Genomic DNA, 17883 nt, shown 5'->3' on the forward strand with positions numbered 1-17883 from the left:
AATCCCCCAGCACCACATGCCAGCCAGCCCCGCCCCCTGGTGGGCTGAGCTGGCCACACACACACACACACACACACACAAATAAATAAATAAATTCAAAAAATAAAGAAAAAGAAAAAAAATAACAGATAAATCAGGCCATGGACAATAAAATCCAAGAATATCAAGGCATACATATACCTGTAATTCTAGTACTTTGGAGGCTGAGGCAGGAGTTCACCCCTGAGCTACATGACAGCACTACTCAAGTCTCAAAAAAACAAAACAAAACCAAATATAAACAAAACAAAAAAAACCTCTGGAGGTAATTAGCTTCAATAGTTCCAATCATTTCTTATTGAGGGACTTTCCTAAAATTAAGAAAAGAAAAATAACTGGAAAAGCCAAAACATTAAAAACTAAATTGAATTCAATCCTTTCCCAGCTTTAAAAAAATCTTTTTTAAATGTATTTAATACAGGGTCTTTACAACTACTTTTGCTTAATTCAATGAGAAGAAAGAGGTATACTAACTAGACAGAATATCCTGTCTGCTTCTTGTACTATGGATAACCACTAAGAAGATAACAATGTACAGTGTATTGATCATCAAAACTGTCCTATTAATCAGCTGTGAAACTGTCTCATTCATATTTATTTCTCAATAAAAAAAAAAATACAGGGTCTACAGGGTCTCACTACTACATAGATCAGATTTGTACTGATTCTCCTATTTTCAGCCTCCCAAACTCTGGGATTATGGCCCAGTCTAAATGGCCGTCTCAGCGTGCCCCAGGGGCAGGGCCAGCACAGCACACCAGGAATCAAACCCTAGCTGCTGAGCTCTGCCTAAGCAGGTGCTTTAGTCTGCGGAGCTATCTGCCTGGCCCTCAAAAAAAATTTTTAAATTTCAAAAACTTATGTGAATTGTTAAATGTACCCTCTTTCTCCATTATATGTATTCTAAATTGTTGGGTTTTTTTTATTTTTTTTTTTATTTTTTATTTTTTTTTATTTCAAAATAATTTTATTTTTCAAAAAAAGTTATATTTATGGGTTATTTTTCAAATCAACACAATGATTCATACAATAGTTTAAAAATAAGTTCTAAGTGTTGGGTTTTTTTTAAACACTTAAGTATCTTTAAATTTGGGATACATCATATAACCTAAAACCTGTTATAATAAATTACCAGTGGGCTGGGGAGATGGCTCAGTGGAATAAGCACTTGCCTGGCAAGCACAAGGGCCTGAGTTCAATCCCCGGTTCTACCAAAAGAAAAAAGGCCTGGGAAGATGGCTCAGTAGAATAAACACTTCCCTGGCAAGTGCAAGGACCTGAGTTCAATCCCCAGTTCCGTAAAAAAAATAATAATAAATAAATAAATTACCAGAAAATAAGTAATTTTGTTCTCCAGGTGGTACATAAAACAAAGATGGTGTACCTTACAAACAATGGCATCTGGAATCTGACCAAACAATATTAAACCAACAATATTGTACAAAGATTTTACCATACAGAATTTTTAAATAAAGGGCAACATGACATACTCATTTGACACTTAACTTTTACCAAGCATCTAATCACTATATGGGACAGTAAAGGCCAGGTTCCTTGGAAAAATGAAAGGGTTTTGGGAAAAGACAAACCTGGGCCTAAATTTTGGCTCTGTCACATATATGTTCTTAGAGAATTTTAGATGTTCTGACCTCTACTTTTCTCATCAATAAAACATGCATACTATTTAAGGGAAGGCTGTAAGTATTAACACAAAGTAACTGGTGTTTTTTAGTGCATATTGAAGGATTCGACCTTGTCTTTCTACAGACTTTTTTTAATACCAGGAATCAAATTCAGGACCTTGAGCTTGCCAGGCAGGCATTGTGCCACTAAGCTATATCCTTGGCCATTCAACCTTGTCTTTCTTCAACACATATCAACATTGCTTACTTCTGCGAACAACAAAAACAAAGAATGGGCTATGACTTGGTATCCTTAATGAATCTTTGATGAATTTGTATTTTAAAAAGATGGCAGGTTGGGGGCCTGCCCAGTAGCTCAGTTGTTTAAGTGTCTGCTTAAGCAAAGCCCTCAAGCTCAAGCTTCTTTGGTTCGAACCCAGACAGTCACTGAAAACCAGAAATGCCCTAAAGGTATTTCGAGCCTCCAAAAAAAAAAAAAAAAAAAAAAAAAAGATGGCAGGTAAACCTAGGATGGTAGTACACATCTATAATCCTAGCACTGGTGTGGCTGAGGCCAGAGGACTCCAAGCTCAAGATCTACCTGGGTAATTTAGCAACTTGGCTAAATTATGCAGACCCTGCCTTAAAGTTAAAAAAGGATTGGGGATTTATCTCACAGCAAAGCCCTGTTTTAAATCCTGAGTGGCAAGTAAGAAGAAAAACAAAAACTGAACTACTCTTACCTGGAGCTTCTTGTGTTCTGACAGTTTTCAAAGCTGTTTGGTTTGTAACAGTTTGAGAAGATGATTCATCTTCTAAAGAAAAAATATATAACAAGTTAAAATTCAGGATATGATACATGGTATGGGAGATCATAGAGATTATGCACACTTCAAAATAATACAAGTGATTCATTTCTTTAGAAATGTGTGATTAAGTTCACCAAAGCTTAGAAATTAATCCACTCCTAAGAATGTAATTCACCAAATACAAAAATATTCACCACTGGGCTGGTGAGATAGCTCAGCAGGCTAAGTGCCTGCTTAGGCCAAGTGCCTGTACCACGTTCAATCCCTGGCACCACATGTTGTGCTGGCCTCATCCCTGGGGTGCATCATGGGGGTACGCTGAGTCTTGGGGGTAGATTTCAGTGCTTGGGAAGCTGAAAACAGGAGGTTAACTACAAGTCTGAGCTGTGTAGTGAGACCCTGTTCCAAATTCACCACTATTGTTTTACAACAAAAACATTTGTAGTTAAAGGATGGATTTGAATATCAAAAATGATATCAAAGAGAACAGTTGGAAGATTTCAGACTTACCAAATTAGAGATAAATTCCTTACTTCAAAAGAAAAGCCTATGTAACTGCGCTAGACTCTGTGGGAGTGTCTATACAAAGTAACATATTTACACTGCCTCCTGCATGCAAAGCATTCTCCCCGTACTGAAAGAAATACAGAACACAAGTACTTAGGTTAGTAGGAACTACATGGTATGCCACAGGATCCTTCAAGGATTGTCGATTTAGACACAAAACTAACACATTGGGTTCAACTATCTTGATTGTCAAGCCCAAGAGAAACTTACCTACCTTTAATAAAAAGTTTGTGAAATCTAGTCTTCAAATGTATCAGCACTTTTGAGTGTGAGCAGGTAACTTTGCAGCCTACTACTGCCTACTATGGCACTCTAAATCGAAAATCTATGTACCTGACACCACAGGTACCCGGTCTACAATTAACTATGTATCCCATTGTGACTCAAATGCTCTGATTTCTCCCTCATAGGCAGGTGCTTTACATAAAGCTAACATGAAACTGCATTTGTGACTGTTAGATCTGGGGGTGGGGGTGTGGGGAGGCATTAAGGAAAACTGGCTCAATGGGACTAATATGAGCCACCAAGCCAGCTGACCACAACATCTGAGAAGGACCAGCTGACTCTGGTGACATCTGGGTGTTTCAGTTCAACAAAACTGAGTACCCAGTTTGAACAAGAATTGAGTAAAGACTCAATTCCGTAACTACTCTTCGAAATTCCCATTCACAAAATTTCTCCTCTCCCCAACTGACGGAGGTGGGAAAGAGTGGAAGGTCAGAACCACGATCCTCAGCCCTGTGGGTAGGGGCGCTTCTGAGTATTGAAAGGGGGAAATGGAAGTGGCTTCGAGATAGATCCGCAGAAGGAAAAGAAATGAAACCAAGGCTGCGGTCATTCTTACTCCTTCCTACTGCTGCCTAACTCGGAGTCCCCTCAAGAACGCCTGCAGAAAGTGGCGTTCCCCGACGCCCCTAAACTCGCGCCAGGAATGCACGGCGTTTCCCGGCTCTGCCCGGGTAGCCCCACGAGCCGGCATTTTCCTGCTTCCTCCACCCGCAGTGCCTCCCTCCGCCCGCCATTCGGATACCCCACGCGGGGGCGCGCGGCGAGCGGGATCCGAGGCTCCTCCGCGGCGCGCCCCCGCTTGCCCGCCCGCTGCGCGCGCCTCCGGCTCGCGGCTGGGGCTGTCCTTCCGCGGTTCCCACCTTCAGAGGACTGAGAGTCCCGCAGCCCTCTCCTGGTAGTCGCCGGGGACGGCTGGAGCGGACTCTCCAGTGAGTTCGGCGACCGCTCGGGGCGGGCTTCCCTTCGCGTCTTCATCTCTCCGGCTTCTTGAGGTCGGGGCCGCCTCCGCTGCCGAGACCGGAGGTAGTAGGGGCTTTCTCTTACTTCCTCTTTTGCAGAATCGGGCCGAAACTCTCCTGGCGGGGTTCGTCTTCCCACCGGAGACCCTTCTTGGGCTGTCTGGGGCTCGAAGTCGCCGTACACCTCTGGCGGTTCCTCCGAGAACCTCACTTCCCGCCGGCCCTGGCGTGACGGAGGAGTTCCGTACGCGAGCGCGTCACCGTCGCCGCCATCTTGAGCAGCGCAGCGGAGCCTGCCCTCGCGGAGGGGGGCGCGCGGCGTGACGTACATCCCCCACGGCGCCCCCGCCGGCTCCGCCCGCCGCCCCTCGCGCGCCATACTTGTTGACGTAGCTGTAGGAATCGTGAAGGTGGCTGTGCGACCCCTAGATTTTCCTGCTGGAGGTGTCGATGGCTTCTCGGGGGTGTTGAGCGATGTCTGCAGTGGTCAGGGAGGCAGTTGAGAGTCCCGGGGGCCGCCGCCCGCGTCGTCGCTGCTGTGCGGCAGACCTGCCTCTGGACCCATGGTGTGTCCTGAGGGCTGTGGGAGAGGCAGTGTCCCAGCTGGGTCAGCTGCTCCGGGTCACTCCCGCCTCCTGGCTGGAGCCACCAAAGAGGAGGAGAAGGGGGAGGAGGACATCCCTGTCCTTCGCCTTGAGGGAGGGGAAGCTGGGCGACAGAGCGGTGCCGGGGATAGTGTTTGTGCGACGTCCTGCTGCCCGTGGCAACTGATAGGGGCACGCGGGAGACGCGGCTGCCCGGTGCCGAGCGCCGGGAGGGGACGAGGGAGAAGAGGGCGGAGAATCCCGAGTTGAGCCTCCGCGCCCAAGGTGTTGCGCAGTTGTTTTTGGGAACCTAAGTACCACAACCTTGGACGTAGTTTTCCAAATAGCCCCAGCAGGAATGAATATCAGAGAAAGATTTTTGCGTGTATCGGCTTTTCGGGGCGTAAATTGTAGTTTCAAGTTCGTTGGGAATGTTGGCCGGTTTAAAATTTCACATCACCTGTTGAGGTTGTCCAAAATCGTATCTACAGTCATACTTACTGGATAGTTTTCCTTCACATAGAAGTTAAGACAGTTGTAGTGCTGCGTTGTGCATAGTGAAATTAAGTTTATAGTTTGATTAAAGGGAGCACTGTAATTGTAAGTCGAGATCCATTATTTTTAGTTTAATTCTGCGTTTGACATGGGGTTCCTGCGTTGAGTTTACCAAGCAAGAAAGCCTGCTAGAAGCCGGTTTAACTTCCTGTGGCAATATTTACAGATGTGGATAATCTGCAGTTACTTAACCACATTTAGATAAATAGGGAAGGTCGATTAAGTTGGTATAAAGTCTGAATTATTTGAAAGAAAGCTTAATATTACCTTCAATTATAAAATTTTGAGAACTCTCTAAGATTTAAATAGGTTGTAATTTGGATATCAATTACAGTGATTCTAGAAAAATGGAAAGGTCTTTCAAGTATATTAATCACCTTAAAATGTTTTTGAGGAACTCATTTGTTACTGAAACTTGGAACAAATTTTAGATTTTTATATTTTCACTAGTACATATATTTGGCCACTGACACGAGGAATTACATGAGTTAGGTTTTTACCTGTTTGATGTAGCTTTTTATTGCTGTATACAGCATAGTCAAAGATACTGAAAGAACAGTTAACAAGTGAGAGAGACTACTAGTCTCTTAATCTTCTGAGGAAAAAGTGAAAAAATTCAACAAAAACATTCTTTGTTGTCAGCCTGGGTTAGCTGATATATTTGGAAAATTTGTGGCTTTTCTACAAAATGCTGAAAAATACAATACATGGTTTTTAATTTGTTTTTAAGTAGTACTTTATTGGTAAGGTGGCTGGTACATTTCTCTTTTTGCATTATTATTATTATTATTATTATTATTTTCTTTTTGGTGGAACCAAGGATTGAACTCAGACCCTTGCACTTGCCAGGGAAGCATTTACTCTCCTGAGCCATCTCCCCAGACCCTTGTGGCTGTTACATTTCTCATTACCACATATAGTAAAAGTTCTTTAATGGACATACAGTAATTATTAAAGGCTATACATTTTATGCTGTTATAATATACTAAGTTCATTATGAAAATAAGTGGGTATACTGAGAGCCTCTTTTACCAGAACAGGTGTCTATAGATACAAAACTTGGAAACTGGCTTGTAAACAATTAGAGAGTTTTTATAGACTATTGAATAATCACGTATTTAACTAAACTGCTTGTAAAGGCATAGCAATGATTTTTCAAAGAAATAAATAATGAGAATGTTGAAGTAGACTCAAAAGCAGGAGAAAAGGTAACTTTAGCACTTGCCATTAGCACGTATATTTGCTTTGGCTTCCCCTGTTGTCTAGGATATAAGAATACATAATCTTAGTTCTGTCATAACTGCCTCCCACACCTAACCATCTTACAAATACCAAACTTTCATTACTAACAATGAGTGAAACTCTTGTCAAACCAGATATTCTTCTGTAGGTGTTGTCCAAACCACAAAGGCCCATAAGAAGTAACATTACTTAGGCATAGCCAGTATCATAGAAGATTTGCCAGGCCACCAATGCCAAGAGTTGTTACTTTATTTAAAAAAAAAAAAAAAAGTTGTTACTTCATGAATTTGTGAAATGTGGAATAATTCAATGAATCAAAACACAGGTAACAGAAGTAATGGTTATAACGAATACATATATATTTAGTAAATACACTGTGCTAACAAAGATGGAAAAAAAAGATGGAGATAAATTTACTCTGAATTTGCTGTGTATTGTGCTATATTAGGGAAGTCTGATACACAAGTTTTATAAATTAGTTTACTAACTGGCATTAATCTGCTTACTTAAATATTAGGGCTAGTTTTAGAAATCCTGTGTTTTTCATGTTGGATTTCAAAATAAAGCAGTTTATTTTTATACTTTCATGAGATAAGGTTTCCATATTCATAGGGTTCAGACTGGCCTTGAAATTTAATCCTCTGACCTTAACCTCCTGAATTCTGGGATTATAGGCATGTACTACCACACCCAGTTAGCTATTTTAAATGAAATTTATTTAAAAATAATTTTCATGGAGGATACAGAAATAATTGAAATTGTAGCTTAATAGGAAGGGGCAAAATTTAATTTTAGTAAGGAAAATATTTAAAACTTAAAAATAACATTGAAGTTTATTTTCAGTAGTGGAATCAGGCAAAAAAAAAGAAAAATCAAAATCAATAGAATACTGTGTTGGTTAGAAGTGTTACAGGAAAAAAATGAGAGGGAAGGGAGATTTTGTCTTGAAATGGTATAAGAACAGGAATTTTAGACCAAATTGACGTTGCCCCAACCAAGTATGTTTGGTAAATTGCTTACTATGAATTTTCCTTGTTACTAGAATGAATAGATCAAAATAGCTATTTTTAATTAATCATTTACTATCATTTAGCAGGTATGCTACTTACAGGATCCCAACAACTGTGTGGTTATGTAGCTTTGTCCCCGTTTGACAGGAGTTAACTCGGATTTGATGAAGCAGCTATTTTGAGGACATTCTCCTAGTGAAGAGAGTCGATTTGAAACCATGTCTGACTGGTGTTTCCATGATGTGGTACTACTTCTCACTATGTTAAATGGTTTTTCTAATGTATGAGTTTCAGGTCGTTTTAAGGGTTAGAGTGGTCAGATGTCTTGCGGAGGTGACTGCAGTCCTAGTAAATCTGTGAGAGAACCAGAGCTGTCTGTGGTTCGGTTGCCAGTACTTTAAGGCTGCTCTGGTGGCCGCACTCCAGCGGGTCAGGGGTGTAGAGAAGGCCGGAGGTGGGGAAGGGCGACTACCGCTCCCAGCATTCCCTGGGCCGTCCCCTCCCCTCCTTGCGGAGGTGGCTGTCACGTGGGCGGGGCCGGACGACATTCCGCTGCTGCTGTGTAGGAGTGTGTCCCGGAGTCTCGGAGCAAGGGGAACACCAGAGACACGAGGGCGCCCCGGTAGTGACAGTTCCACTACTTAAAACCCCGCTAGAATTTGTAAGTAAAATAATGAATGTGCAACTTTCCCATGTTTTAGTATCTGAACTGGTATTTTCTCATTTTAAAAGGTTTTCAGAACGGATACCACCCCACCCCCACCTCCCTACGGCACAAACTGAAAACAGGGTAAGTTGAGGGGTTTTTTTTTGGCTGGGAATGAACATTAAACAGGTGAAGGTAGGAGTAAATCTTTGGTTCGGGCGTTAGAATAATAAACGGAATTCCTTTAAGTTTCAAAACGGGAAACTTGACGACTAATATAGGTGGCAGTTACTCCCTCTACCTCCGTGCCTGGCAGGATTTCACCATTTGTCGTATTAATCCCTAAGAGATAGTACTTTTTTGTTCTAGTCTTGATGGTAAAAACGAACAAAGTTTGAAGTTTTAGACACATAGTTACATTGCTTACGTGTTTATGTACTCCGAATTATGTATTTCGTACCTGATTAGAAAATTCACTCTTTTCTACATTCCGAAACATCTCAAGTAGTTTATCTGAACTCTGCTTTATCAGTAGTGCTTGTTAGACTTTCCACTGCTAAACAGGTCTGAAGACGAGGCATAGTACTCCGAGTTTTTTTATTTTTTAATTTTTTTTTTTTTAGTATTCTGATTAAACAGACATTTGCTTTATTGTCTTTAGGTTTTAAACTTTTATTTAGATTTGTAGGCAAGATCTTTTCCTTCTCTTTATTTTCTAAAAATTGAGACTGTGGCAGCTATTCATTTTATGAGTTTTATTTTTTAAACATATTATCTTGACCAATCGCAGCTCCTTTAATGAAAAAGGAGTCCTTCAGGTGAAGGAACTAAAAATGTTTTTGGAATTCTTTCGATTACAGTACTTTGAAAAAGTTAATATTTCCTATGAAATTCTTCTGAAATTCTAAAGTTTAAAGTGAGAGCCTCTCCTTTAAGTAATGTTTATTACACTGAAGGCAGAGTCCACAGTTTGAAGACCATTTTTGCTGCAGGGTTATCATATTCCCTTGAATGACTCATAAAGCACTATTTTATCTAGTTTTCTTCCTAATGTAGACATAATCTGCCTTGAGCGCTTCTATAATGGACAGAGTAACTGGAATTTGGCTAACTTAAGAATTCTCGGGTATATTACTAATACATTGGGTATTGTACTGTATATAGTTTGTTTTTGACTAAGTAGTTTGAACTATATTCCATAGAAACCCACTTTTATTTTTAGTGTTACTTGAATTTCCTAAATGAAATTTGGTCAGAAGAACTGTTGTAGAGATTTGAGATCGTACACTAAGCCAGCTGTGAGAGCACATAATCTTAGAAGTGCTACAACCTTGAAAAATGGTAAAGAGTTGGTAGTTTTTGTTTTGCACCTAAATATTTCTGTATCTTATGAACTCCTTACTAAACTGTAGCCCATGAGATGATATAGTGATAATTTATTTTAAGTTTTACACAGAATATAAGCATTTGGAAATAAAGGTGTCTTCAACATTGGTAAAGAGTATACAATTTTAACTCTGGGTCTGAATTCCTGTTGTCTCTGTGTTGGCAGAAAACTTGGTAGCTGTGAGCCCATTTCCATATTAGTAAAGTGTAGATTGATAGGGGTCATTTGGAGTATTAAATGGGGCAGTTTAAGGAGTGAGAACAAGTAGAAGCTGCAGTTACTGATTGGGATACTCAGCTTTCTACTAATATCAAAGGAGGTATGTTATATGCTTTTGGTAATCAAAATAGGAAGAAAATTTACATGTAATTTCACTATATCCATAGATTAAATTGTCTTTTACTTTTTGCATGTATAACTTTAACCTTTGCCTGTAAGTGTACAAAAAATAAAATTTAACACATTGGTTGCTAAATTCTGAATATTTAAACTACTATATGTAGAGCTGTTTGGTTTTTGTCTTTTTTCTGATCTATTGATGAAAGAGCAGAATTTTGCTTTAATGCAGTTTCTACTTGACTTGTCTCATGCCCCCAAATAAAACCTTCAGTTTTTACTTAATAAGTAATAGTGATTATCAGTTTTTGAGAACTTTTTTGGTGCCCTCACAGTGATGTTGTTCATATCTTGTTTTACCCTCCAATTGCCTCAGTCATCTAGGTAGTTCTACTACATTTTTTGGTTAAGAAAACCAGAGGCATAGAGAGAATATTTAAGTCAGAAGTTTTTCAGGCCTAGGGAATCTGACTTTAGTAGAGAGCTATGCTAGATTCCGTATGTATGTATAGATACATAGTGTGGTATTGGAGCTCATGTGTAGACAAGAATTGCTCTTGAAAGGATGACTTTCAATCTCAGTAAAAGTATTTGTATTTTATAATTACTTGAATCACCACATTGAACATTTTAGTGCCTTAACAAATGATGCCATTCACCCATGTTTATATTAGTTATAGCATATCTACACAGGCAAATTCTTAAGATTAAATGTTCCTTTTTTTTTTTTTTTTTTTTGGTGGAACTGGGGATTAAACTCAGGCCCTTGCGCTTGTCAGGCAAGTGCTTATTCTACTGAGTCATTTCCCCGGCCCCTATAAATGTTCCTTTTTTAAAAATTTTAGAGAATAAATGAAATAAAGTTTATAATAAAGGAAAACTAACTTTTCTTTTAAGAGGAATTCCTTAAAATCTTGCACTTTATAGTGAGCACCAGAATCTGGTAAACCTGTTAAAATACAAATTCCTGCAGGAGACCCTCAGAAATTCTGGTCTAGTAGGTTCAAGGATGGGGCCCAAGAGTTGGTAGTTACAGGAAATCTTGAAGAATCCCAGTTGAGTTTGGTACAGTAAGGAAACAGTTACTGATACTAGTGGTAAATTGGTTATGGTGGTGCTTTCCTGTAATACTAGCCACATGAATATTGAGGCAGGAAGTTAGGTTGGACAGCACAGTGAGACCCCATCTCAGTAAACAACCAGATCCACAACAGACTATTGGTTATTGAACCAGTTGTTGGCTGACAGACGTAGTAAACACCCAAATATTGGTTTTTAAGGGAGCAGTATTTATTTGGAGAAGTGGTTGATTCTAGAGTTAGGGCAGAAAAAATGTAAGATGAACTTGAACTGTGTCATAGGTCTGGAAGTTAAGGAAGAGCTTAGAAAATTTTGGGGCTTGTTGAAAGATAGGAGCCAACTTGAAGCTCCTAATGGCCAAATATAGAAAAATTTGAGCAACAAAATAAGTAATGATAGTATTAAGTTTTGACCCATAAAATAACTACCCGTGAGTTCACACTGAGGTAGTTGAACAAGTGAATAAGTAGGGGAAAAGAGAGTAACTTGTTCTGCAAGTGTTTTTAAGACAAGCAAGTACTTCTAATTATTTATTTATTTATTCATTTATTTATTTATTTTGGTGGAACCGGGGATTGAACTCAGGCCCTTGCACTTGCCAGGCTAGTGCTTTTCTACTGAGCTATCTCCCCAGCCCCTTACATAACTTAGTTTTTGAACCAGGGTCTCACTGGTAGTTCAGATTGACTTTGAACTCACTGTGTAGCCCAGGCTTTCTTTAAACACACAGTGATTCTCCTTCCTCAGTCCTTGAGTGCTGGGATTATAGGGGTATACCAACATACCTAGTGTCTTAATAAATTTTAGCTTGGTAAATGAATTATGTCTGAATTATGAATAGTACAAAAAAATATATAGTATGTAATACTAAATTTCACATCATAACTGAGACCATGGTGGCTCTCTTTCTTGCTGGGGGATTTTGGGTGATTGTCTCCCAATAGCAAGAGGCTATAGAGGACATCTCATCTGCAGAGGAGGAGGAGGAGTCCCTGACTTCAGATGACATGAGGAAGATGTGTAAAATGTGGGAAGCAGTGCACAATTTTATTAAAAAGCACCTGCCCCCTGGGGGCACTGAGACAGCAATTGAGACTGGGCGTGGTCATGCATGTCTGTAATCCCAGCTCTTGGGAGGCTGTAAAACAGGTGGATCACTGTGAGTCCAATCTAGTAGTGAAACCCTGAACACCCTGTAGATCCTTGCCTAAAATACCAAAAAAAAAAAAAAAAAAATTTGCCATTATAGAAAAGCACCACCAAGATAAGGCTATACACTGTAAGCAGTAAATCTGTTTAACAACATGCAGTATCACATTTCTGCGAGATCCTCAAAAGCAAGTATCTTGGATAAGTTACTTGTTAATAAAGTTGCACAAAAAGGAAAAGATTCCATTGAGCCAGTAGGTAGCAGTGATTCTGTTAGTGATCATCTTGAGTTTCCTTTATTATGGGGAAATTTGCTTTGATATGCAAATGCTTTTGTATTACAAGCATGTTTCTGGAATGCATAATGCTCACATGCCAAAGTTTCCTATAATTCCTTCTTTTGCCTTTTTTTTTTTTTTTTTTTGGTGCTGGGGATCAAGCTCAGGACCTTACACTTGCCAGGAAGGTATTTTTTTGTTTTTAAATGTGTTTGATACAAGGTCTCACTGTAGAGCCTGGACTTGCAGTGATCCACCTGTTTTCAGCCTGCCCAGTGCTGGGATTATAGGTATGTACCACCACACCCAGTCTTGGTGGCCGGCTTGGCACCTGGGGCTGGCTAGGCATGTGGTGCTGAGGATGGAACCTTGGTCCCCATGCTTGCCTGAGTAGGTGCTTAGTATGCTGAGCTATCTTGCTGGCTGTTATTCCTTCTTAAGAAACAGAGAAAAGGACATAGAAAGTCATCATCAAACAAATACCATAGTTATTGTTGCAGAGTCTACCTATGATGTTAAGAGGTGAAAGTTTGAGGAAATCAGGCTAATTATATAATCTCAAAGTATCTCTCAAGATAATTAACTGCAAAGAAAAACATAGTAATTTGACAGTGGAAATGCTACATAGGCCAGTTGATTAATACTTACATTACAGAAGATGTGGGCATCATGAATGTGGTGATTGGGACACATCATTTCTATGATGTTTAGTATTTCTACCAAAAGTACCTAACCCCTTACCTGTCAGATCATGATAAAGTATCACACAAACCAAAAATGAGGGACATTCTCAAACTGGCCCGTATTAAGACAAGTAGAAACTGAAGAACTATCACTTAATTAGATGCTAAGGAGAAATAATGTCAAAATTAATGTGGGATCTTGGATTGGACTTGGGAACAGAAAAAGGACATTATAGGAAAACTAGAAAAATTGGAAATAGCCTGTATTTCATTATTTGACTTATACCAATGTTAAATTTTTTGGTCTTGATAATTTTACTATAATTATATAGATCCTGGATGAAGGGTATGAGGGAGCTCCATGCTAATTTTGCAAGTTTTCTGTAATTCTAAAACTCATAATATGTAAAAAGTTTAATAAAAATATGTTAACTTGAAGTAGATACAAAATATTTAAGAAAGTTTTGTTCTTTTGAGACAGGGTGTCCCTATATAGTTCAGGCTATCCTTTGAACTCAGTATGTAGCCAGGCTGGCCAGTCAGCTTCACCAATGCTGGTATTACAGGCATGCTGGGATTATAAGTATGTGTCGCTATACATCAGGGTCCACAAGTAGGGAACTTGAACTAAAACTAGGAATCAGTTATGCAACCCACTATTGAAAATCTTAGTAAGTTCTTACATTCTTTGTGCATTGCTGTTGCTTCTGCATGGTCAGCCTAAACCAGAGAGGGATGCAACTCAAGATAAATGAGAGGAGGTAGTAGGAAAAAAAGGTCTTTCTATAAGGGTAAATAGAAAAAGAAGACTTTCTTTACTCAGAAAATATGTATAGTATCTGAACTGCTCCAGATGTCTAAAGGGACTGTAAAAAACAGTTTAAGAAAGTAATTGGAGTAACTTTGTTCCTACTTTTAAGCTTCCTTCTTAAAAATGTAAAACAAATTGCCAGTTAGCAAATTTATACTGAGGAGTGGAAAAATTACGAAAATACTGCTACTGGGATGTTATGGCTATGGATTTGGAGCAGAGAAGTAGAGAAGACACACTTAGAGCTTTAGGGTTTTTTTTGTTTGTTTATTTTTTGTTTTTTTGTGGTTTTTGTTTTTTGGGTTTTTTTGTACCAGGGATTGAACTCAGGCTCTTGCGCTTGCCAGGCAGGAGCTTATGCCACTGAGCTATTCCCTAGCCCTAAGAACTATAGTTTTACTCATAAATATAGTAGGTAGTATAGAAATATCTAAGCTTGGCATTAGTTTTGACTGTTGACAGCTGCCTGTTAGTCTTAAAACTTTGTTAGCGTTTTAAATTATTAACACAAAGATTGAAGTTTTTTAATTTTTGCATGAAATTGATGTTATATTATAACATCTAGAAAAATTCAAGGAACAAGAATTTGAAGAGAGGGCTGGGGAGATGGCTCAGTAGAATAAGCGCTTCCCTGGTAAGCGCAAGGGCCTGAGTTCAATCCCCCATTCCGTCAAAAAAAAAAGAATATAAAGAGAACGTATTTCATTATTTTCTGTTGTTGTGGGTATTCCAAAAGTGGATCATAAGACATTGAAGGTTAAATTGAAACTAGACAGAATTTGAACCATGGACTTTTGATCTCATAGAGCAAAGTAGACAAAATGTACTAGTGAATTTGTAAATAGTGGTTTTCCTTTATAGTCCCTTCACCTACTCTGTAACTATGCTAGCATTGTGCAAATGCATGCACACACCTGTTTTGTCAGTTCTTGACAATCACTCTGCAGCTGTTTTCTAATTTAGGATTGTAGTTTCTTTTTATTTTTTTTGTTTTTTTTTAAATTTAGGACAAGATGTACAGGGTCTCACTGCATAGAATGGATTTGTAGTCCTCTTATTTTCAGCTTCCCAAATGCTGGGATTACAGGCATGCACCACCACGCCCAGTTGCTGCCTCAGTGTGCCCCCAGGGGCGGGGCTGGCATGGCAGGCTCAGGGATCGAATTCCTGGCCCCTGTGTCTAAGCAGATGAACTCCTGGCTCCTGCATCTAAGCAGATGCTTTAATTTGCTGAGCCATTTAGCCAGCCCTAGGATTGTAATTTTTGATTGGCTTATGTACCCAACAGTAGGAAAGCATCTGCCCCTGGGCTGGGCTGGCCACACACACACACACACACACACACACACACACACACAAATAAATACAATAAAATAAAAAAAAAAATGATTCACTAGAAACAGAACAATGAAAAAAGTAGGAAAGCATATGTTAAATAGTATTAAATATTGTGGGGCTGGTGAAATGGCCCTCAGTGGTCTAAAGCACCTACTTAGAACAAGCTTAGCAAAGCACAGGGACCTCGGTTCAATTCCCCAGCACCACATGCTAGTCAACCTCGCCTCTTGGTGGGCTTAGCTGGCCACACACACACACACACACACACACACACAAATAAAATTTAAATACATAAGTAAATAAATAAATATTGTTCATATTCCTTCTCTCAGTGATGTTAAGAAGTTTCAGAATGAAAAATAGCTACTCGTAGGACCAGTCTGATAGCTCAGTGGACTAGAGCACCTGCTTAGGCAGAGCACAGGAGCCTGGGTTCAATCCTTGGCATGAGTTGCTGGCCCCACCCCCAGGGCATGCCGAGAGGTGATTGAAACTGGTAGCGTGCGCCTGTAATCCCAGTGCTTGGGAGGCTGAAAACAGGAGAATCACTGAGTCTGAGCTGGGTAGTGAGACCCTGTCCTAAATACACTTAAAAAACAAAACATAGCTCCTCATAAAATAGACATTTTTCAGGAGCTTTTTTTTTCTTATGTTTCAATGAAGAATTATTTTAGGGGGCTGGTGAGATGGCTCAGTGGTCTAAAGCACCTACTTAGAACAAGCTTAGCAAAGCACAGGGACCTCGGTTCAATTCCCCAGCACCACATGCTAGTCAACCTTGCCTCCTGGTGGGCTGAGCTGGCCACACACATAAATAAATAAATGAATGAATAAAGATTTTTTTTTAAATTATTTTAGATTATGCAAATTAAAAAGTGATTCCTTTTTTCATGCTTCTTAATTTGGCATCGCTAAACTCATAGCCAGTTATGACATGAAGAAAGCTCTTAAAATTTTACTTTGTGTTTAACACTTATCAGAGAAACTATTGCATGCAAAGACATTGAGTTATTTTTTAAAATAGAATTTAGTTTCTTTATTCTCGTTAAGAAATTAATGATTTAACTTGGATGAAACATGCAATGGCAGATAATGGGAAAATGGACTGAATCTGTTCAGAACAAAGAAAAGACTTAATTGTGTTGAGAAAGACAGGAGAGGTATGGGGGAAAGGTGTATATCTGTAAATGTAAGCAGGGTGATTTGTACAACTGCACTACAGGTTTCTGCTGGTGTATGGGATGGAGCAGTTAATGCTTAATTTGTTTTGTATTCTTTTTTCAATTCTTTGTCCTTTTTCTCCATTTAATTTCTTCTTTTTTTCCATAATTTTATTGAGAAACAAATAGCAGCGAGACAGTTTCACATCAAATTGGTAGGACAGTTCCAATAATTAACACATTGCATACTGTCTTCCTAGTGGTTATTTGTTGTACAAGATGCAGACATGATATCCTATTTACAAACACTATTAGAACAAATCCCTCTATTCATTGAATTAAGAGAATGTAGCTATATATCTATGCTAACCATTTTGAATACACAGATACAAAATGGTCATTCAGACATTGATAGTTATTGATTGGCTAGACTATAATGCTCCATGGATGAAAATACTTGAAATAGGAATTCAAGGGAGATCAGAGCATTTTTAAAAATGTACATCTCTTTTTTTAAAATTTTATTTGTGTGTGTGTGTGTGTGTGTGTGTGTGTGAGTGTGTGACCAGCTCAGCCCACCAGGGGGCGGGGCTGGCTGGCATGTGGTGCTGGGGGATTGAACCATGATTCCTGTGCTTTGCTAAACTTGTTCTAAGTAGGTGCTTTATAGACCACTGAGCCATCTCACCAGCCCCTCTCTTTTTTTTTTAAAGACAGGCTCTTACTATATAGTTTAGACTGACTTTGAAGTCTCTGTGTAGCCCAGGCTGGCATCAAATTTATGGTGATCCTCCCGTCTCAGCCTTCTGAGTTCTGGGATTACAGGTGAGCACCACCATGTCCAGCTAAATGTAGGCACTGTTTGATTTTGTATATCCTATGTAGAATTTAGTTGAGGCTGTATTAATATATTGCCTGTAAAAGTCCCCCTGATTCTGACTCAGTTTTAAACTTACTATCTTGCTACTAAAGAGAAAAAGGAAATCTTTTGATCAGTGGTGCATACCTGTAATCCCAAAACGCGGGAAGCTGAGGCAAGAGGATTGCTGCAAATTCTGAGCCAGCCTTGGCTACACACTGAGTTCAAGACAAACCTGTACTGCTTAGGGAGACCATGTTTCAAAAAGCCAAAAAAAAATTTTTTTTTTTTTTAGCATATCTATTAAGGAAATAGTGATGACTGAAGTATGACTTTAAAGAAGGTATATATTTAATGTATATGAAGTTTCTTGGTTGATTTTTTTTTTTTTTTTTTTTTTTTTTTGCGGAACCGGGGATTGAACTCAGACCCTTGCACTTGCCAGGGAAGTGCTTATTGTACTGAGCCATCTCCCCGGCCC

The 17883-nt window shown here is 39.3% G+C and overlaps 2 protein-coding genes across 4 annotated transcripts in view; one reads left to right on the forward strand and one right to left on the reverse strand.

Annotated features, from left to right (window-relative positions):
- Positions 1–4869, reverse strand: part of Tor1aip1 (torsin 1A interacting protein 1) — a 48006-nt gene extending 43137 nt beyond the window's left edge. The window contains exons 1-2 of the mRNA XM_023703574.1: positions 4186–4869; positions 2405–2476 (exon numbers count right to left, since the gene is read on the reverse strand). Of these exons, the coding sequence (XP_023559342.1) occupies positions 2405–2476; positions 4186–4663 (550 nt within the window). The 5' untranslated portion in view covers positions 4664–4869. The remainder of the gene's footprint in view (positions 1–2404; positions 2477–4185) is intronic.
- Positions 4870–8257: 3388 nt separating this feature from the next.
- Positions 8258–17883, forward strand: part of LOC101563481 (torsin-1A-interacting protein 2) — a 41908-nt gene continuing 32282 nt past the window's right edge. Inside the window, exons 1-2 of one of the 3 annotated variants that reach the window (XM_023703575.1) lie at positions 8315–8336; positions 8408–8465. The gene's annotated coding sequence lies outside the window, so the exon portion shown is untranslated. Of the gene's footprint in view, positions 8337–8407; positions 8466–9543; positions 9663–17883 lie in introns of those variants that run through there. The other 2 variants (XM_023703576.1, XM_023703577.1) reach the window with 2 other exon arrangements.

The sequence above is a fragment of the Octodon degus genome, unplaced genomic scaffold (assembly GCF_000260255.1).
Source record: "Octodon degus isolate 3935 unplaced genomic scaffold, OctDeg1.0 scaffold00176, whole genome shotgun sequence".
NCBI lineage: Eukaryota > Metazoa > Chordata > Mammalia > Rodentia > Octodontidae > Octodon > Octodon degus.